We start from the raw sequence: 23,330 nt of genomic DNA, 5'->3' as shown, positions 1-23,330 counted from the left end.
TAATTCCATCACTAATAATAAATCATATGTACAAGTAACATGAAGACTGAAACACTGGTGGATAAACATTCTAGTGCATCTGACATGGGAGGAAAAATAAAAAGCTATCATGCACATGATATAAACAGAAACCATTAAAGTGCAGCTGATGTCACAGGTGAAGCACACTGGGCTAGTTTTGCACCAGGTAACAATATTAATGAGGCATAGCCATTCTATCTTGCCTTATTTCTTAAATAGTGAATAAATTGAAATTGCATTTAAGGAAAAGTAATTTTCAAGAAAAAAAAAATTAAATGTTTGCAATACAGTAAGAACTCTTTCAATCAAGTAAATGTTAAAATAGATTGTTTTCAAAGGGTTGGTGTACTGAAGCTTTAACTAAAGAGGAAAACATCTGCACTTAGATAATCTGGAACAATCACATATTTTCTCAGCTAATTACTAAAAAGGATAGTTATTAGGTACCATTATCATCTTTCATTTCAATAGGGGAAAAAAAAAAAATACCTGTACTAATACCAACCTGCCTACAAATATCTGTAAGTATGGACTCATCTTATAAACTAAACAAGACAATTACCATTGCAGAATAAAGACAGCAGAAATCAACGTTCCCATAAAACAGATGACAGTTTGGAGTAGCTAAAATTACCTCCTTTAAAAGATATAAAATGAGCCCAATAATTTTCATGCTGCTTAGGAAACTGAATGACAGCTCAGATGATGTTTTCACTAACACAGAATTTCAGATTTTTTTTTTTTTTTTTTTTTACAGCAGTGCAGTTGTTTCCTTTTACTCATATACATGTTTCAAACACATTTAAAAATTCCGTGGGTGAATTAAACTGCTTACCTTTGAGCCTCGCTCATTAAAAATAATTTCAACATCTAAGATTTTACCAAATTGCTGTAAAGAAATAGAAAAGTTACATGAAAATAAGAAAACTTCAACAGTTCTACGATATATAGTACAAGTGTTTGTTTCAGAAAATGGTGCATCACATTAAAAAGTTACAGAATATTAAATCAAAGATAGTCAAGCCCCAAAAAAGACACACTGAAGAGGAGCCAGATAAATATTTCAACTAAATCATATGTGTCATTACACTCGTCACTATCATTCACATACACATTCATGAGCTTTAAGTTCAGTGAAACCACCTGACAAAGAGGAAAGCATCATTAAACTGTGAGCCCAGTGAAGTGAAAGTCCTAAATTTCTTTTTTTTTTTTTATTTTATCTTTGCACATAGTAGTTACATCCTTGTGATCCCTCCAGTCCAGCTGTCATCACGGTTTTTTTCATGCAGTATGCTACCGGTTAATATACTTGGAGCGTAACAAACATCATTAACAAGACAGGATTAACGGCTGGATGAACACTGTTGCCCTCTGGTCATCCTTCCCTCTGAAAAATCTTTGTTTCAGAAGACTTTTTGCAGCTGCTTTCTAGGACAGGTAACAAGTTTGGTTACTTCTGCTCTACAGGAATAAGATTAAACCAGCTGGGAGTTTTGTCATCAGAATTTCTTTTCCCAACTGTGACTGGCAAATCAGTTGTTTGGTTACAAATAAATGAAAAAAAATCATCTTTACTGAAAATGGTTAAACAGCCTAAATCAGAGATACTGCTCTCTCAGTTGCCTGTAATATAAAATAGCTACTGCAATGCAAATATTAAAAGGCATAAATAAAGTATGAGTACTTACACCAAACATTTGTCTAAGATCTGGATCCCGGAATCTGAATGGTATATTTGAGACGTGAAGCCGTTTCGGCTGTGATTTGTTTTCTGTGTTTTCAGAAGTTTGTGTCTGTTGCTGGCCGTCGGTCTGTGCTGCATCATCTGTCTGCTGAAAGGGTGAAGCAGAAGAAAGCAAAGCACGCAGTAAGTATTTTTGCCATTTTCAATACAAAGCAGTGGGCTGCAAACCTAAAAAAAAAAATAAAAAGACAGACTAAAAAGGAGTTAAATCTGCTCAGGCAAAGGTACTGAAGAATACTAGAAGTTGAAAAAAAAAAAAAAATCAAATTCATTTCTGTATCTGTCTCCTCAGTCTACATTTTCAGCGATATTTTTAATACGTATTTGGAATAAATTGGAGAATAGGAAGGAGACTGACTTGTTGATTTTCTTAGCTGTTTTCTAATAATCAATAAATATGTCTTCCTATATTATAAGTCTGTTTAAACCCCTTAAACCTTATCAGTGTTAGCCAATGGAAAAAGCAGACTCTCCATGTCCAAATAACAGCCTACTTGCAGAAACCAGCTATAGGCTTTCAAATAAGATCAGTAGTTTCATTGAGAGGCCGCTGGGATTTCCACACAGCAGGCAGGTAACACATCACATCCTAGTTGCCATTTCATAAGCAGTACTAATGGGCACTGGAGGGTCATTTTGTCTAGATAAATGGTCACCATTATGGAAAAGGCCTTGAGTTGTGACAGGGAACAGAAGGGTAATCAGTGGTGAAGGCTGCCCAACACAAAAGTGACAGCCGGAAACAAAGTTTTACAGATTTTCTTTCTCACCAAAATAAGATCGTGTCATGGTACTTCTTACTGTCCCTTAGTTTTAAAATGCTATTTTATAACTGGAAGACACAGCTGTGTGTTACAATTGAAAAGAAACCAAACACAATTATAAACCCCTAGAGGGATTGGGGAAAAACATTATGCCCTTTACCCAAAAAAAGTAAAATTAACCAATGCTGTGCTTTCAGTATATTACAGAAATTTCTGGGCTGCGTTCGTTGTTAATATCCAGTGCCTAACACATCATTGCCTGAACAGCACACGTTCACTAGAGAAGGATTTTGCATAGGAATGTAAAAATAGCATAGTTTTGGGTTTTTTGTTTTTGTTGGGTTGGTTATTTTTGTTGGGTTTGTTTTTTTTTTTTTTTTTTTGCAGTGGCAGAGGGAATATGGGGGAAAAAAAGAGCAGCAAAGAAAATAGCTGAATGAAACTAGAAGGATCATCTCACAACTGTTACTCTATTTTCTGTCTTTCCTTTTCCTTCTGAGCATGTTCATCTTCCAAGTATTCATTTTTCTCATGATCTAATATTACAGTTCAGCTTGTCTTTCTGACATTTTTCATCTAAAAAAAAAAACAAAAACCCAGACTCCTATTTCCTGCTAGTATCAACTTTCTTTTAAGAGACATCAGTTTCGAGCAAAATGAAAATGGTTAAATAAAATACATCTTACCACAAAGCTTTCGTACCAATAAGCCTGTTGAGGAGGAAGCAAAATAACTCACACAGAATACACCATTTACATCAGCAATAACTACATAAAAATTTAATTCTAGCAAGTTAAATGCAAATGGACTCAAATTCTAATGTACGCATCTAAAATTTCCTGTAATTGGCTACACTTCTGTGCTAAGACCACTTTACAAATAAAGTTCCTTAACATTTCTGCAGAAGCATCAGCTTATCAGCAGTGTCTACATTCCACTGGATACGATGGTACTCTTACACAAATACAAACTTTCGTGTACACTAAAGAAGGGATGTCAAGTGATCCAAACAAGGAAACGCTATCTAAAACCAACTCAAAAATTCAAGATTAACACCACAGACACTACTTTATTGTAATCTCTTAAAAAGAAAGAAGTCTGGAGGAAATTTGGTATATGAGAGCAGGTGGAGAATGAGGGACTGGAAACATGAAATACAACACTCTGGAAGAATTTAAGGTCAATTAGATTAATCTGAAAAGAATTAAAGAATTCTGAAGGTGCTGTTCAGCTTCAGGAACAAACGATGCCCCAGGAAAAAAATTACACAATCAGAGTACTGTATAAATGCAAATTGGAGAAAGTAATTTCTGTTCATTGTATTAATAAAAATGATGAGAAACAAGGAGTAGGAGGGTTGAACCATGCACTATTAGCATACCAAAACATTAGCAGCAACTTCTGTACCAAGAAGCTGAACAGATATACTGCCAATAAAAAGCCAGAGAGGTTTCTGAAGATGGTGCTAAAATGAAGGATCTGCAAATTCTGGGTCAAGTGGGTAAATCCAGGTCCTGTTATTTTCTGGGTATTTCTTTTTTATTTTGCCACTTTTGTTTACAGAAGCCTGAAACATACAATTTCAGCAAAGAACGTCTCAGACATTTGAGCAGTGAGGACTGAAAATCAGCAACTTCAGAAAGTCACTAGCATCAAAATAAATTCCCTTAAAGGAATCTGTGGCAGAATTAACAGAGTTAAACCATTTAAAATGCATTAAAAGGCTCGACAACATAACAGTGTCTTTACAAAGTGTATTATCATCCAGAAAGCTACAGATGTGTCTGGGAGGTCTGAAAAAGGATAACTGCAAATTGAAATTGAAATGTGAAGCTTATACAAAAATTTCCAAGTAACACGAAGGAGATAAAATACACGTGGGACAGAGGACAGGCTGGACAAAATACCAGAAAGAAAAGTTTCAAAGCCCTGTGTACTCAAAGAGCTGGAATGCAATTTACCTTACACATAAATAATCCATTTTAAGAGAATATTTTCATTGTAGAGGATCTAAAGACCAGTGTTTGATATTTCTTTAAAAATTAAGTGAAGTTAGTGTACAGCATTAGCCTCGCTACATCCCTACCATCTTGTACACAACCAGTACAAGTCCTCATCTATGGGTTTGGTCTCTTTCTATACCCTCTCCTGACTCAAGCAAGCAAATTAGTATGCTTTTTGGAAAACAAATAAATAATCCCCCTAAGTTTTACCATTAAACAGAAATTACATAAAGGGACCATAGTGTGTGTGGTTTTTCACATATGGCCTGATTTTTTGAGTACACAGCTGTATCAGAGTTACCTTCACTTATCAAAAAGTCATTAATTGAACTTTATGAAGAGCTCACAATTCATAAACCAACTATTCAACACATTTTACCATTGAAACTATCTGCTGTCTGGTGGTCTTTGCTTTTCCTTGTGTATTGTTTTCTTCCCTATAGAAGATGGCAATGTAAATTAATACACAACTTGTATTCCAAAATAATCTTGTTTATGGAACTCTTCTCCAACCAGAGATTTTCCATGCCATATTTGTGTAGTTTGTTATTGCTGTGTAAACACCTTGCATTTGACGTTTTTGAACAGCATCTTATTTTTCCAGGTGATGCCTACGATTTATCAAGTTTATTTTGAATTCCAATCCTGTCCTGCAATGTACTTGCAGTCCTTCACAGCTTGGTATTGTTGCAAATTTAATAAGTATACACTCTGTTCCATCATTCAGCTCATCAATGAAAATACTGGAAAACAGTGAGTCACCACAAATCCCTGCAGAAGTCCTTTTAATAAATCTTCTCATTTTGAGAGTGAGCTGCTACTTAAACACAGTAGTTAGTTTTCCACCCAGTCTTCTGTGGTTGCAAGTTTAACATACTTCCCAGCTTCTCTACTGTGAAGGTGTCAAAGCTTTCTGAAAAGTGAAATATAATATTCAAGGCTTTTCTTTTGTCCACAAGGCCACTTCAGAAGAAAAAGACTGTATCTTGCTGACAAATTCATGCTGATGGCTATTCTTCTTGTACTTTCAGGTGTTAAAAATGCAGTGTACATTTACTTGTTCCAGTATTTTCCCATGTCCAAAACTCTTACGACAGCACATCCCTTTAGCCTACATAACCAACACTTCCTCCTCCTCCTTCTTTATAAAACAGCATTACATCTACTCTACTCCAGGTCTCCAGCATCCCTACTCATTCTCCCCAAGGTAACATAGTGGCTTCAAAATATTATCAGTTTCATCTTGAAATACCTGGAATGGAGCTAATTAGAAACAGCTGAAAAAAAAATCCACCACACCTAACTTAGCTGATACTCTTTAAATGGTTTCCTCCCTCTGAGACTGATAATTTTTTCTGACATTTGGGAAATTATTGTAATAATCACCCAGATGACATTGCCTTCTACAGCGAGGAATCGTGCAGAGAAGAAAGGTTCTCTTACCCTTCTTCCCAAGATTGCATTCCACACTCACCCTCAAGGATTCTCTCCAGCCCAGCATTAACTATCTGTTTCCCCATCCTGGACGGAATTGCCTCTGGAAGAACCACTATCTTGATTGCCTTTTGTCTATTCAGTCACAGAACTTGTCACCAGCACATTCCAGTAACAATCTCAATTGACAGTCTGGCTGCAGGAAGCATCAAATCACCCAAAACCCCTACTATTAATGAATTTAGTACTGTGCCTCCTGTAACCCACTGAAGCTCTCATCCACTGAATCTTACCAGCCAGATGTCTACAATAATTTCCAGAACAAAGAGGGTTTTTTTTTTTTTTCCTCTAATAGTTATCCAGAGGCTTTTAAGAGTCTCTCCCCTTTTCCAGTTGTGACCTTGGATAAAGGCGTCCCCGTAAATTACAAGGAAATTATTAGGAAGAGCATGCAAGAGAGGAATCAAGATTCACAACTTCATTTTCAATAGCATATAGCTTTTGCAGGTATGAATTTTCAACACAATTTTGAAATTTTTTTTATAGCACCTTATCCCTTCTGTTGTGATATAATTGGTCACAATGGCATCACGTGAGTACAATGTCATCCATCATGGTCACAATGTACACAACAGGTGTGGACACAGTTGGTATAATTTTTATTACAGGGCACCAGTAAACACCCCAAAACAGATTGCTTCCCTTTGCAAAATCTGAGGTTTGGAATTTCTATCAGACTATAAAGTTCCTAAACATTTCTAGAACCCTACATCATGCTTCATAACTGCCAAAGCTATTAAAAAAAAAAATCCAATAATTTTAAAAGTTGGGGTTTTTTTTCTAAACAGGTAAACCAAGAAGTAAAGCTACAAATGCACTGGGAGCTGAAAGCACTGGTAATACAGACCCTCAGCACTATAAGAAATCAATGATAACTGCAGATTCTCAGCAGCCTTGAAAATTACTACAGACTGGCTTTTTTCCTATGCGTGTCAGTCAGCACTATATCAGGTTAGTTTGTAGCTCTGAACCTTAAGATGTCATTTTCACCCAAAGGTCATTTCCACTGATTTGCTGCATGACTTTTTTTCTGGTTTCACTGAGAACGTATTTCTAATTTAAAAACCCTAACGAACAGTTACATTTCTTAGCAGATTATTGATGAGAATTGCCTGGAGGGAACCATAGGATGAAAACTTTGTCATCCTACTGACTACAAACTGACAGACACTACTACAAAATCTTATTTATGTAAAAAAATAAAATTTGCTATGGGTATTTATTAATACACAATCGCAAGTTCCAGCACCATTTTATGTCATGTAAGTTAAAATAAGTTGCTGAAACTTGAATCCGTTAATGACTCTTGATTGCATTTGCAGCCACTTCATACAGAATTGAGATGCTCAATTTTCCACAATAATTTCTAACTCAATCGATATAAATGAGCTAAACAAGTTTAATCTTGGTGAAATTTAATTTCGGCATGGACAACATTCAGAGAAAGTCATATGAGGCATGCCTACATCTCTATGCAGAAATATGTCTTCATATGACAATTTTTATTTATCATTTCAGAGAATAAATATTCCTATCTTAAGACCCTGTGTCACGCTATTATTATTCTCTGAAAATTCTCTTTATAGAAAGCGATAGCTCTCACTTTTCTCTTGACCTTTGTCCAATCTTATTCAATACATACATCTCTCCATTTTAATAAATATTATCTTTTGCAGTGTTATCTCATAAATATTGAGGAGAAACTATTTAGCACAAAAAATGAGGATATATATCTAAGCCGTCAGAGAAACAAATATCATGAAACCGACTTCTTGAGCTAATCAATTTAAGTGAAACAGATACGTGCATAACATTACCTAAGTACAGAATCACATCAATATGCATCACTGAAATTATCAAATCAGCTACCAGAACTGCACGGAGGTGTGAATGACGATAACAACAATTTTAAGAAAACAAGTACTAAAATCAGATGCCCTTGCATACAATCTGTCATCATAATATCTGAAGTTATTCTCCTCGAGTTGGAAATACATTTGGGAAAAGACAACACAAAAGCCAAGTCTTCGTTAGTCTGCATTCAGAAAACAACACTACTTAGGCCAACACAAGTTACATCTGAGATAAAACTTTTCTTCCAGTCTCAGTTGTCTTCAATATTTATAAATATTTTACAGGAATTTGTTCTTATTTATTTGCCCCCCTCTCTCTCGGTATACCACCCACTACGGCTGTCACATCCCTTGCCGTTTCTGGACAAACCACACAGACTGCTTTCTGGTGCCCATTCCACCATACATTTGCAATTATAAAATATTAAAGAAGCTCAATGTATAGGACTCCCAAAAACTTAAAATGAAAGTTTTAAATATAATATACAGAAATAGAAGACCAAATTATCATATAGACAGAAATATACTGAGGTGAACTCCCTTTCCTTCAGTGAGCTACTGAAGGCTTAGGTGTTAGAACAAATTAAAATGGAAACCATTCTTATAGGTAAGCAAACTCAAAGAAAATTATTTTATATTTTACATACTTCACACTGAAGTTCTTAAAACCAATTAAAACCACAATATACATATATATATATATTGGCCAGCCTAATTTTACAACAGCTATCACTACTACCAATTCTTCCATTTGCACCAACATGAAGTCAAATGCACTGAAAAATGAGGAGTGCCAGTTAGGCTGCAAGTTGTTAGAAGGAATTTTTTTCAACCACTAAACTTCTAACGACTGGCCACAGGCATGCATAGTTCTTAATAAAATTTGTTTTCTAGTGATTACAAAAGTGCGAGTAGCGACCTGCGCTGTACTCCTGACACACATGCCACGTGTAAATCAAGTCCAGTAAGAGCTGCTTCTCCTTTTGGACAAGTAAGCCACAAAGAGGCTTGGCTCATTCCATCTCACCCAAAGAACACATGATCCAGCCTGCTGCCTCAGGGTCAACCTGCACTACAAATTTCTGATATCAGAAGAAACTACCATGATTTACCAGGAAGTATTAATTTAACTGAAAAGAATAATTTTCTAAAACATTTCAACAAATAATTTCTTTGTTTTAACTTTTTAGCTTCTTCCTAAAAATTTTAAAAATACATAAAAGTTAAGAAAATGCTAAACAAGATGATGTTCTGAATAAGATTTTTAAATTTCCCATTTGGAGAAAAAAATATTTTCTCCCCTTACCTTTTTTTAAGACCTTACTAATAAAAAAATGCTATATATTTTACCCAGAAATTAGGGGCAATTTTTCATTGACTAGTCCCTTTCATTTTCTACAAAACAATGGTTATGTAGACAAAATCTTTCACCCTTGAACCCTGTTCTAAATGTAATGAAATGCTGTCACAGGATAGCTGTTTGCACACCACTATAAAAAGAATGCTGTCCTCAATCTCAGCTGTTAAAGAGTAAACGAACATGAACAGTAGGAATGCCTAAAATGGAACTATTATTTCCTTCTGGACAAACTGGAAATATGCTGTGTTAGAATAACTTGAAAAAGCTTTCCCATGTTGCGACCATTCTCCAATAATCTGTAAACAAATACAAATCAGTTGCATATTTTTTATACCCACACCCAGTCTAGAGGAAGAACAGCTCAATTCTAGTAAGAACAATCTGTAAAATATTTACAGGAAGAAAAGAAAGAGGAGAAAAGCAATAAATTATTTTGTAAAATACACTCAACAGCAAACTGTTGAGTTTGCTGTGGTTCTCATGTACACACACTTGCATAAGGATAAAGCTCCTCAGAGTTTAACTTTTTAAAAAAAACACTCATTAAATTAAAAAAAAAAAAGCTCAAAACAGCACCTGTTTTTTCCTGCCTCACCAATCAAGTTATTTCCCAGAGAGAAAGAGCTTGTGAATGTCTTCTAGGCGTTATTTGATTAAGCTGACAATATTATGTGAGCGATGGCTGAGTAGCCACTGTGCCGTACTTTTGACCAAATTGATTTGTGTAATGAACACTCGCTCTGCCTCTTCTCCAGCCTGAATAGGGCTCTTGATTTAACCAGCGGTGCTGGAAGCCAAGTGAATTTACAGCCCCCACAGTCATTCTCTCTCAACCTGGAGAGAATAGCAGCAGCAGTACATGAGCAAGCATAATTCAATACATTGTGCTATAAGCGCAGAAAATAATATCAGAGAGCTCTGCAATATACCTGTTTGATTTGATTTGTAAACCTGATAAAAAAAGCAATCGAGAAAAGTTCAGCAGAAAAAAATATAGATGCGTCCTGAGCAAAAATGTAACCATACTGAATGTGTACAAAGAACTGAAAGAAATCATGCATAGTAAATCAGCTTCACACTGTCCTGAGATAATGTTGCACCTTTTCCATTTAAAAAGACTCTGGATTCTGAAAACTTACCTTTCTATTAAAAAGTGAGCAAAGAAAAATTCCAAATTGATTTTTGGGACTTTTTGAAAATACTCTTTCCCAAATATGCAGCAAACAGCGCATCGACGAATCCAACGGGCTTGTATCTTGCCTGTGTTCTTACATACATTGAATGACTAATTAATCATACTACTTTTGATAAATTTATATTATGGAAAGTCCCAGCCCTGCAATGTGCTTCCCAGAAACACAGCACAGAGGAAAAGGGGTTATCTACACAGATACATGTTTGTACTATAAACGTTTACACAAAGGTGTAAACACACATTAAAAAAAAAAAAAAAAAAAAAAAAAAAAGAAAATCACACTGTCTTTTTACAACTGTGATGAACACCACCAGAAGTATCAGTGACTTTTCCTGTCAACTACATCTCCATTATCCTTTTCTCATAAGTAAAAAACAATAGTAAAGTCTCATTCTTTTATGGATATTACAAGGTGAGATTATTTTTTCAAATTAGTTCTAAATATAAAAATATTTTAAGTATTTCACACCACACGCCATGCAACTAATGCCACATCAATTTATCCCCTTAAAAATTCATTTCTGAAGACAATGTGCGCTTTTTTTTGCACTCATCCAGTGCAAAGTGCACATGGGGTGGGACTTGCCGTTATGCACCAAAAAATTTAATGGTATAATCATGACCGCATTTGATAATGCTGCTAAGTCTCCAGAGTGACTGTGAATATTTTGTACGCTAGGAGTTCTTGGTTTCAGAGATACTGAGACTTAAACCCTGCAGGGGAAACCCCAGTGGTGAAATTCCCTTTCATTTCAGCTGGGTCAGAACTTCACCCCGGTGTTACACCCACTTGACAACATAAATTCACCATCCCATCACTTTCACTCAATTTCCCCGATTACAAAAGGTACAACGTTTCTGTTTTCACTTGCTTTACAAAAACATTTTACTACCCGAAGTACCAGATGAAAACAAACTCAAGCCACTACATGGTCACTACCCCCTATGGCAGTTCTGAAGAGAGACACACAGGGCATTCTGATCCATTAGGCCATCTCATTCTGTCTCCAAAGCACTGAGCCACCACACTGGCTGGTCTCCAGTCTCTCCAGTGCCTAAGAGCAGCACCGTTTCACTGCTGGCATCCGTATGCTAGATGTTCAGCTGTGCCTATTATTCTTATTAATAAAATAAATCTCTCAATATTGAGATGAAATGTGAGACACACACACTTCTCTTGCCAGCTGTACAGTGTTTGGTGACCCAAGTGATGAAGCGGGACAGACCATCAAGCCCAACTGTTTGTATGGGCTGAACAGGTTTATTCGCAACATTGTGCTTCACAAGAAAGCAAATGCTTCATGTAGAATGGCATTTAGAAACAAAGGCAAGAAAAAGTGGTTGTTCTTCTCTATGAGCTCGTCCAAAATTCTAACAACCTAGTGAAAGTATCTGCCTTACTTAAGTAAGTTTCATATCAGACAAAGAAGTTCACCTTTCTTTTCTGCCAGACAGAGCCTACAGCCCCTACACAACTCCAGGTGTGTACATCTCTTACCACATTCAGTATAAGCACACGTGGTCCAAGCAGTAGCAGAGTCTGACAACAAAGCTTTATTGAGGCAGTAAGAAAGATTATCAGTGACAGTCCCATACAGCAACTCACCCCATCACCGACAGCAAAGACTGGATCATAAGCAATGCCAGGGCTCTGGTGGGCTGTGGGACACTTGGTGTCTGGGTCATCCAGCAGCAACAGCCAATCATGCAAATGTGTTCCGAATGTGGGCATGACTCTCATGCCACCTCTTGACTCCACCAGCAGCAGTGTGATCTGAGAGAATCACACCCCACATAGATAACGTGGGCAGCACCCTGCCTACACCGCTGGTGTCGGTCAGAGGCAGGGTGCTGGCAGTCTGTCTGCACTGCCAACACTGGTCAGGGGGCAGGGTGTCAGTGCACTTCTGGAAGTGAGAAGAGACAACCATCTCCCCTCTAGAATATTTTCTGTTCGAGGTCCTTGATCAGTTGGATGAATACAATTTATTACCAGGAAGGCAATGTAAGGTGGTTGACTCTGACTGGGACATTTGTTTCAGATATATTGCAATGCACAAGTACACCCCTGTAGAATCCCTTAATCCAATTTACAGGCAAATGAAAAAGAACCTGAATAATTTTGTGCTTTGCTTCAGCAGTTTCTATAGTTCCTGCTGCTGAAGATGCTTTGGGGCTTCAGCATACTGGGTATTATTCCAGGTTAAGGACTTCAAAGCAGTACTGAATATTTCTTTCATTTCTAGATGGATGCGTTCTGGATGCTGATACCACAGGCTACAAGAAAGTACTGCTATTATTGTGATAGCTTATGCATAGAAAGCTAGCAGCCTAAATAAGAGATCATTAATTTTCAGGACAGATAGGAGCAATAAGATAGGTTTCTTAAGCTTCTGATTCTGCAGGGCAACCAAAGAGTTATTAATTACTTGGCTACATTAATTATTTCCCCAATCTATCTTCCTTAACAATATAGCATATAGCCCTTACATAGTGCTTTACGTTGCCATTGCTGGCTCATCGTTTTTCTTATAAAATAGTCAGCAGGATATCAGGGAATAGCATATCAGTCATGTTTGGAGTGGAATCACCAGAAACCATAAATGTCTTGGATTCTGAATGTGTCCTCTCTAAACTTAGGCAACATTTGCTGGTATAAAGATGTCATGAGTCAACCCCAGTCATCAACCAAGCACCATGCAGCCAGTCACTCACTGTCCCCCTCCACAGGGAGATGGGGAGAGAATTGGAAAGAAAGGAAAACTCATGGGTTGAGATAAAGATAATTTACTAGGACAGCAAAGAGAGATAATACTACTACTACTGCATATATATAATGATAATAATGACAATAATAATAGAATATACAAAACAAGCAATGCACAATTTCTCAATGCCCGACAACTGATACAGCCTGTCCTGAGCAGCAATGATGGAACGGAAACAAGAGCAATCTTGGAACGATCCCAAGACAGAAAGTGTGAGAGAGCTGTCCACTGGCCAACCTCCACTTACATACCGAGCATGACGTGTATGGCATGGAATACTTCCTTTGGCCAATTTGAGTCAACTATACTGGATACATCCCTCCCAGCTTCTTGCACCTGCACATCAGCAAAACCTGGGAAGCTGAGGAAAGTCCTTGATCTCTTAGCAACAACTCATAACATCAGTGTATTATCAACACTCTTCCCATACCAAATCCCATACTAAATCCAAAGCACAGCAACTATTGTGGGGAAAAAAAAAAGCTTAGTCCCAGATGAAACTGGGACAAAAGAGTAGATACAATTTTTAAAAGAATATTCATGGTTTTAATAGAATTTTAAGTAACTAAGAAGTTACCCAGTTCAGTTAAGGACATCCAATTGACATCAGCATATTAATAACTTGAAATGGGAGAAGGAATTCTAATAGATTCCCTTAATTCATTATTTATTGTTTGCATCTATTCAATAACTATTTATAGCTGCCTACTGATCCCATCCGTGAACATGACAACAATAACTAACCAAACCATTCTCTAATCAGCTGCATCCTGGCTCCAATAGCCAAGAAGGAAACGCATACACTCTATGCACATTTTTAGAAGTTCATTCTTGTCGTAGTTCATCCCCGCTCAGGACCAAGCTTCTACAGTCTCTCACTCACTCCCCCCACCCTCCAGTGGGACAGGGAGGAGAACTGGGAAAGAAAAGAAGGCAAAACTCCTGGGTTGAAATGAAATAAAAAAAAAAATAAATTTAAGAGAAATAACAAAAGAAAACAAAACACAGACAGAAAACAAATATAGTACAATTGCTTACAGCAGATCCTGATGCCCAGCTCCCTCCCCAGCAGCAAAAGCTGTCCCCCAGCCCCATCCCCACTTTATACCCTGAGCAGGGGGTCACAGGGTGTGGAGCAGCCTTGGGGCCAATTTGGGTAACCTGTCCCAGCTGGGGGCTAATTGGTAACTGTCCCAGCTGTGTCCCCAGCCACAGGGGCCACCAGCTCCAGCTCCTCTCCCAGCTCAGGTGAAAGTTAACTCTGTCCTAGCCAGAACCAGGACAACTCTATATCTACAGAAACTAAATTATTGTGATATTTTCACAGGATAATTAAAAAATAAATTCCTTGGGTTTATCCCTAAAAAAAAATTAAGCAGACACACTAGGAAACATTTTACTGGTCAAAGGACAAATGCATTAATTTAATCCAAATGAAGTATCTTAAACAGTGATACATAGACACAAAGAAATAGTCTATTAATTTTGCTATTCCTCTTTCATCTATTAGTCACAAGACTTATTATTTCTGATGTAATTCTGGTTGCTCTTTTAAAGCACTTCAATAGCAGGAATGAAGTGTTTAAAAATAACTTTGTTTCAATACTTGAAAGATTTACATAAAATCCAGACAGGCAACAAATGAAAATGTATCAAAGAAATATAATGAAAATAAATATAGAAATCTTTATTAGAGCTGATTAAACGGGGTTTTTTTAATCATTTCAATGGGAGCTTTAGCTTCACAATACACAAGTTTGTTTGATAAATCCAAAGTACTACAAGAACAGAAAGATATCAGTCTCCTCAGCACTAAAAAATTGCTTGCTTATGTCAAGTTACTCAATACATATACATCCTAAATGAATCTCTGTCATTTCTCTCATGATGGAGCTTTTTTCCTCTTGTGTTCCTAAAAAGAAACATAATGCTAAGGGTGTGCTTTCACTGTCAACTGAAGCCTCAGTGACACACCTGACCAAGTCTTGCCTTTTGTGCCACCCTGGGACTTGGGGGTCCCTTCCCCCCCACCCTGTGTTAAATTAATGCAGAATGGATACAACATGTTCTAAATAACAAAAAATACGCATCTCCCATCTAAAAATGGGTACCAGTAAGTACCAAAGCTTAAGTGAAGAGAGCTAAAATAGATGATGAAATACAGAAATGTTTTGTAGATCTTACAGGTAAATATGCCTAATAGTTACAATAGTTCTAAAAGACCTTCTTCGAAGTTACACTTTGAAACGCAATCACACTCTGGCAATAAATCAGGACACAATGCTCTCGAGACCAAGCCATTCTCACTGATGCAAAGCTTGTGGCAATAACTTGGCTACTGGAAATCTAATAATTCTCCTTAAATAAGTTCTCCTATCCAACTCAGTTATTATCTTAATATATGAAAAAATTATTCACAAAACAACATAACTCAATACACAGGAAAGTGCCTGTACTTTACCTGTGGTCACTCATTCCTGCACAAGCATCACTGTTATAAAAGAGAAGGACATTCTTTTCGTAAATATTCAAATCAGTTTAAAAATTATCTGTCATAAGTCAACATTATAAAAGGCTGCAAATCTGCAATGAATCTTATTAATTTTCTGTTCTGGCAATAGGCTCTATCTGGACAAAATACATTTTGAAGTCTGTGACTACCTTGTACTATACTGTGACATTTAACAATATTTGTCCAAAAAATCATGAATGAAATATTGTGCTACACAGCTTCAAAGGACATTATTTCCTTTAAAAGAATGGCAAGAAGTGTCCTTAGATGGAGTATTTGCAGGTTTGGCTATGAGGAGCTGTTCAGAAAGCACTGTTTACCCTCAGCTGGAACCAATGTACTCTAGTTTCTGGAATTCCCCCACTGAACCAGACTTGTGTCATGCATGTAAAGTCCCTTGTTGTACGAGCTGTGTTGACACAGCCAACTGCTGAGTGAACTTGTGAGCGCAGAGTTTCACACTGAGAGAGCATGGTTGATTACTACAGTGCAAGCTCATGAAAAGAAAGAAAACATGACAGCATGATAAAAGGGTTTTCATTGTTTGACCCCTCACCTACTTCTGAATTCCTGCTGTGACTTTCCATTTGCTCACTTGCATGTCTTAGCCCAAGCAGGAAATTACTGAACCCTCTGAAACACAGACGAATTTGAGAGTTCTCCATGCCACAAACCCTCACTTTCTAAATCACTGTTCAGTGTTCTGAACGGGAACACACGCCTGTGCCTGCGTTCTCTGATGCTGTCCTTTCTGTAGAACACTAGATGGACTATCATGGTCAATGGAACATGCCTGAAGTTTTCCACTAGCCCAACCAAAGTCAGAGAAGTCCACATTATGGAACTTCATGTATAAAAGAAGCAGACTTTTTCATCCTTCTTTTCAAGCTCCTGCAACACCTTTCCTTCATTAATGTGGAAGATGATTTAAAGTTTTAGAAAATCTCTTCTACCATCCCTTCTGCTGCTTAAAAAAAAACCAAAACAACAAAAACAAAAACTGAAAAGTACGGAATGTTTCAATGAATTTGTAAAGATTTTAAATCATCAATTCAAATCTAGCTGTGAATGTTAATCTTATGGTGAATTCTGCTTGATCATATGAACGCTGCTTGTCACAGAGCTTCACCAACAAGGCTTTTACTGAAGAGCTGAGCAACAAATTTGATTACTGATACTCAAGTTTAAGGAAACAGCTATTGAAGAAGTGGAAACAGAACTCAGATGCCTTTGAAATCAAGCTTTCCTTTCTCAAAACAAATAGTTTTCAGGAAAAAGGACAAAGAAAACATTCCCTAATAGCAGCCCTTGAATCAGGAGAGTTGGCACTGACAGTTTATAGCTATTTTCTATCTTCCCGTACTTCTTACAATGAGCTTGCCAATGGACCTCTTCCCTTGTTCATCCTCAAGCAGAGCAATCAGAAATTCCTCGGTGAAGATACACTTATTTTCACCTAATATCTGTACAGAGGAGCCATTAGCCATAATAGTCTCAAACTGGTTTGCTATCTGTAGAACAGGATGGGACAGCCATGCTCCCTCAGCCATTATGACAGATTTTCATCTTCTCTTGAATTCTCAGAACTGAGACTCACTCTAGTAATGTCTGGAAACAAAACAAAACTGGGTAGAGTGACTGACAGACCAGAGGGTTGTGCGGCCACGCAGAGGGACCCTGACAGGTTACAGAAACAGGCCAAAAGGTACCTCATGACTTGTAACGAAGGGAAACACAAAGTCCTGCACTTGGGGAGGAACACCCCCACGCACAAAGGAGTGATAGGCTGAAAAGCAGATCTGCAGAAAAAGACATGGGAGTCCTGGAAGACAAATGGAAAACGGACCAGCAATGTCCAAGGGACTGGACTATCTAACAAACATGGAGAGAATAAGAGAGCTGGGACTGTTCAGCCTGGAAAAGAGAAGATCAGTGGGTCTTATTAGTGTCCAGAAATACCTGATGGGAGGGAGTAAAGATGAAGGAGCTAGACTCTTGTCAATAGTGCCCACTGGCAGGACAAAAGGTAACAAGCAAAAGCTGATGCTGGGAAAACAACTTCCCATGAGAGTGACCTAACACTAGAACAAATTTCCCAGGGAGCTTGTGGAGCTCCATCCTTGGAGTTATTAAACTTCCAACTGGGCACAGTCCTGAGCAACCTACTCCAGTTGATCCTGCTTGATTTGTCAAGCAAATCACCATCAGGTCCAGTGACGATAACCAGGCTTGGACACAGCGCTGGGTCAGGTCCGAGGACATCCATCAGCATGTCAGAGTCCAGTTCAACAGGTCCCACAGCCCAGCAGGGCAGGGCTGGGGCTGAGCTGCAGATCAGTGCTTCTGCACTGTCGCTGGGGTTCCTGGGCTGGACTGACATGGAGCTCCTGGGCAACGGGTAGGAGTGCGCTGGGAAGCCCAGGGGAGGCTGAGCAGGGCCAATAAGGTCTAGTAAGCCCTCAGAGCCCTGACAGGGATGAGTTTATAAAGGCTGGCGCCAGAATACCAGAAGAAAACAACATGTAAAGGAAGATGATCTAAGAAGGGAGTGGGGAATAAAAAAAAAAAAAAGTAAAAAAAAAAAAAAATCTTCATTTTGATGAGCAAAAACTTCCTGCTTGACAGAAATTAGTGCTTTTGTGCTCTGAAAATTATGTACATAAATGCATTTTATTCTTACATAACAGACTGGTTCTTTTCTGACTCATAGTTGCTCACTTCAATCAATATGCTTTTGTTTTTAATTTAACAGTACTGCATTTAGTGGGCTCTTTTATTTTGAATTAAGAATGAAGTTTCTGTAGACCAAATTTATGTCTCCAATTCAATGATATAAATCCCCTATCTTTTCATTATCCTTCATTTGCACCTGTCCAGCCTTGCAGTATTGAGAACGCTGGTCAAATTTACTTGACTTGGTTCACAAATCTGTTGTGGGTGCATATGAAGAAAAAGAATACAACTTGTAGTCCCTAAGCCACATCACCTCCGAAAAAAATAATTTAATAACTGAACAAAGTGCTTGCTATGTATATCATTGATGTGTTAATAAATTAATACAATAACAACAAGATTTGGAGTTACTTTTCAAACACAGCTTTAGTCTAAACAAGTGAGAAAAAAACAGCTTAGTTGTTACTTAAATGAAATAAGCCACATAAAAAAATATTCTAAAAATATCAGCAATAGCTCTGAGTTGCTCACTGCAATTATCTGGGCAAATCTTGCATTCTCACACTATTCACACATTATTTCTTCTGGAAAAGTAATGTTTCAAATACCAGGCTTCACAAATGTAATCATACAAACAGTTATCCTGACTCAGTATCTGACATCAGTTACTTCAAAAGGTGCAACAAATCCCCCAGAAAGGCAACTACTCAGCAAAGCTCCCCCTCAAAAAAAGCTCTCTCCATTACCCCAAGAGGGAATGTGACCTTCCTGAAATATGCCAGGATTACCTCGGAAAATATTCTGTATATCCTTACCTAAGTACAGGTGGTGTTATTATTCAGGTAATTCTTATTTGGTTTTATGCTACATATATTTATGTATTTGCAAAGACATGGCTTTTCATTCCTTCCTCCATCATATATGCCAAACACGTTATTTCATAAAAGTTCTTAGCTGTCTTGGAACACATAGCTTCCATAACACTCTCCATCTACATCTCTTAGGGAGTCCTGCATGCATTGCGTTTTTAAAAAATAACTTATGAAAAAAAAATAATCAATACGTCCCTTTTTCCTCTTCTGCTGTCATGCTTAGTGCTTCATGAAAATCCTCACAACACTAAAAAGTGGTCAAAATTGGTACAGCTTGTTAATCTTCACAGTGATCTCGCAGAAATATTACAGGTGTACAAAGTGTGCTCAGACACTTTCTGAGGCATACAAAATATCCCACACACAGACACAAAAAACCATGTTTTCAGTGACTTTGTAAAAGAGAAACAAACTGTTAGACAGAAAAATGCAAACCTTCACAGCTTTGCTTGAAATTGCAGTAGAATAAACATTGTGTAAACACATCACCGGCAAATGACAACTGGACATCATCTTTTCCCATCACTGTGCTACAATATCTAGCATCTGATGGTCATAACACAGATAAATAAGACACTTTTCAGAGAAGAAGGATTAATATGCTACAGGAAGGCAAGCTACCATAATCACTTTTGTCATTGTACATCAATTTACATAGCTACACTATTTTCCCTTTAAATATCACTTGTGTGCCTAAGATTGCCATATTCCTTTCTTGCACATTCTCTTTACATATTGTCGTGGTTTTGTTAGTAAGGGGGGGCCTGAGGTGGTAGCTTCTGTAGGAAACTGCTAGAAGTCGCTCCCCTTTGTTCAGTGGACTCGGCCGGGCCTAGGGCGGACCTGCTGCTGGCCAAGGCCAAGCCGATTGGTAGCAGAATGTCCCGTGATAACGCCTCTGCGATAATGTATTTAAGAATGGGAAAACAGAAAAAAAGTGAGAGAGAGGAGAGAAGATGTGAAGAAGCTGAGCAGGGGCAGAGGCGCAGAGGGGGAGGCGCAGGCCTCATGGGCCTTGCAGGCCTCACCCTCTGGCCTCTCGCCAGGCAGCCGACTGGGCCCGACTTGGTCCAGCCCGGCTGCAAGAAGTGGAGAGGAGATGAGAAGTGAATAAGATGTAAAAAAAGATCCTGAGAGACACCTACCAGCCTGTTGTGAGGAACGGCTGCAGACACCAAGGTCAGTTCAGAAGGAGGGGGAGGAGTAATGCGGCTCCTGGCCAAGATTCCCCTGCAGCCCGTGGTGACGACCATGGTGGAGCAGGTTGTCCCCCTGCAGCCCATGGAGGTCCACAGAGGGGCAGAGATCCACTTGGAGCCTGTCAAGGACCCCGCACCGGGGGAGGTGGATGCCTGAAGGCAGCTGTGGCCCGTGGAGGGCCCGCTGGGACAGCTGTTCTAGAGGGACTGCACCCGTGGAAGAGATGACCCACGCCAGAGCAGTTCCACGAAGGACTGTGGCCCGTGGGAGGGACCCCACGCTGGAGCAGGGGAGGAATGTGAGGAGTTCTTCCCCCGACCATGAAGCAGCAGCGTAAAACAACATATGATGAACTGATTGCAACCCCCATTCCCTCTTCCCTCCTGTGCCGCTCAGGGAGGGGAAGGTGGTAGAGATAATGTTAAGCTTGGGAAGAGGGAGGGGTGGGGGGAGGTTATCTTGTTCTCTGTCTCATTCTCCTGCTGTTTGTAGTAATAAATGAATAGTTTTCCCCAAGTCGAGTCTGTTTTGCCCGTGACGGTAACTTTAAGGATTTCTCCCTGTCCTTATCTCAAACCTCGAGCCGTTTTTCCTTATATTTTCTCTCCCTGTTCTCTCGGAGTGTGGGGGGAGTGAGAGAGAGACTGCGTAGTCTGGTCCGATCGGGGCTGAACTACGACACATATATATATAGTATAAAGCAAAATAGTATAACTATTAAAATAAACATCTGATTTATATATATCTAATTTTTCAACTTTCTTCATTGTACTTCAAACTTCAACACAAAAGAAAGCCCCATCAATCCTTACAAGCCAACCATCTATGTAGGTTAGTAGATAAAAACTGAAACTGGAAAAAAAAAAAATTCAGTTTTTTTTTGTTTAAAATCTGCTTCTAAACCTAAACTTGTCTCTCTAACTTGTAATAAATCTCTGCCTAACAGACTCCTTGTTTCTTCAGTGATGGGACACCCAAGTACCTTTAGCTTCAGTGCTGTTATAGAAAACATTTAGTAATCTAAAATATACTCAAAACTCCCATTTCATGGGTTTGGTTTTTTTTTTTTTTTTCTTTCCTAGGTACAGAATTTTCTTTCTACTTTATACTCTTACTGCATTTACTGCTTTTTAAGGAAAAAAAAGGTTTGGTCGTTCAGTTTGGCAACCTAGTCTGCACTGCATATACCATACTTCAGGAATGTGAGGAAATGGCAGAGGTTTTTTTATCTATAAGGACAGACTTCATTTAGGATGAGCTAAGAATCTTCTTTTTGTGAGTAAATTATAAACTAATATGAGAGAAAATTACACCAATAATTAAGATACTGGGAGTAAAACTCATTTAGAAATATAATAAACTGAGAATACATACACTTATTTCATCCATAAAAGAATAGCTTACAGAAATCAGCATCAATTGCATTTACATGTAGTATCATCTACTTTGGTAGATGATTCCTCTGCTTCTACAGGAAATACCGTCAAAAATTGCTTTCTTGGACTTCTATAAATGGATTTGTAACTAAAATTGTAAATTATAACCTTTGTTGTCTTGCTCATTTCCATCTCAGTAAAGAACTCATCTGCTCCAGAACATCATGCATCTCTCAATCACTTAATAGCTAGGCAAAAAGTATCACAAGCATTTTGAATTATTATTTACAAAATGAAAGAAAGAAAAGCAGGTCAAAAAATGAGACTCACAAGTGGTAGGTACGATTACAAATTCCTTCAGTTATTTGCAAAACCACCCAATATGTTTTGATAGCTGCAGTTATGAGACTATATAAATTCAGGAAGAATATACATTTATTAACATATATACTCAGGACTCTAACTCTTCCCCGATTAGAATGTCAGGCGAACATTTCAGCTGAAAGAAAATGAATTGTGAGCCAAAAGATGGGCACTTCTGTCTCACCTGAGTTACTCATGTGAAGAGCCTCTAATAGACATTTTAGGGTGTATGCATTAAATTAGAAACCACGTCATTGATTTTTTTTCAAATTTCCTTTAAATAAAAAGGAAGAAGAAAAGGTTAATTAAGTTCCTCTGTGCAATTCTATTAAGAATATCCATGATTACTGTAGCATGAGGAGGATATTTAATTCAAAAAGAAGAAAAAAAAAAAAAAAGGAAGAGGCACTATTGAAATATCCTAGTCAATTAGATTGAACAGCTGAGGATGCTTTAAAGTAATGCAGACTCTTAGAATACTGTAGCAAAAAAAAAAAAAAACAAACCTTTAACAAACAAAATAAACCAAGTTTCTGCCCACAAGCATAACACAGAAAGCCTCATAACCTAATATACAAGTACGAATTGGTAATATACAATACTTTTTTGTGTTATCACAAAAACCCTGTATTTTGTAACATGAAGTGGCGTTTGACAATGTGAGTCATGGATCCCTAACTTGATAAACTGGCCTGTTATTTGGATTTCTAGCTTGACCAATTGTCCCGAAATAAAATAAATTTAAGTATTACATTATTTTCAGAGACAGTATGGAGGCTTTTACAAGACGTGTGTTTTACTTTCTGTTCTCTCACAGGTATTCTGTATCCTGTCAGAGCAGAAACTGCTCACAGTGTGATTTGCAAATTAAATACGGTCTGAAACTAAAACTAAAATCTACAGAGATTTACTAAAGATATATTTGCACAATGCAGTCACTATCAACTTTTAAATTGTATCTTAATAAGAACACAATGTGATGGTTTTCAACATTAAAACTAATGAAAAAGATGGATGTATCTCTTTCAAATATTTTCCTGCAGACATGTTTCTTGTTTAATTCCCTGAAACTACTTAATATCCTCCAAATACAGGTGTACTTCGTTGAGAGAATAAATTAAAAGTAAAA

The 23,330-nt window shown here is 37.8% G+C and overlaps 1 protein-coding gene across 36 annotated transcripts in view; it reads right to left on the bottom strand.

The window, feature by feature from the left end:
- Nucleotides 1–23,330, bottom strand: part of RBFOX1 (RNA binding fox-1 homolog 1) — a 968,785-nt gene that overhangs the window by 93,165 nt on the left and 852,290 nt on the right. For 35 of the 36 annotated variants that reach the window (XM_086759520.1, XM_086759516.1, XM_086759504.1 and 32 more), the window contains 2 exons: nt 1,713–1,856; nt 857–910 (listed from right to left, as the gene is read on the bottom strand). In XM_086759520.1, coding sequence (XP_086615646.1) covers nt 857–910; nt 1,713–1,856 — 198 coding nt within the window. The remainder of the gene's footprint in view (nt 1–856; nt 911–1,712; nt 1,857–23,330) is intronic. The other variant, XM_086759492.1, reaches the window with a different exon arrangement.

The sequence above is a fragment of the Chlamydotis macqueenii genome, chromosome 15 (assembly GCF_036417535.1).
Source record: "Chlamydotis macqueenii isolate bChlMac1 chromosome 15, bChlMac1.mat, whole genome shotgun sequence".
In the NCBI taxonomy this organism is placed as follows: Eukaryota; Metazoa; Chordata; class Aves; order Otidiformes; family Otididae; genus Chlamydotis; species Chlamydotis macqueenii.
This window is presented reverse-complemented; position numbering and strand designations above follow the sequence as displayed.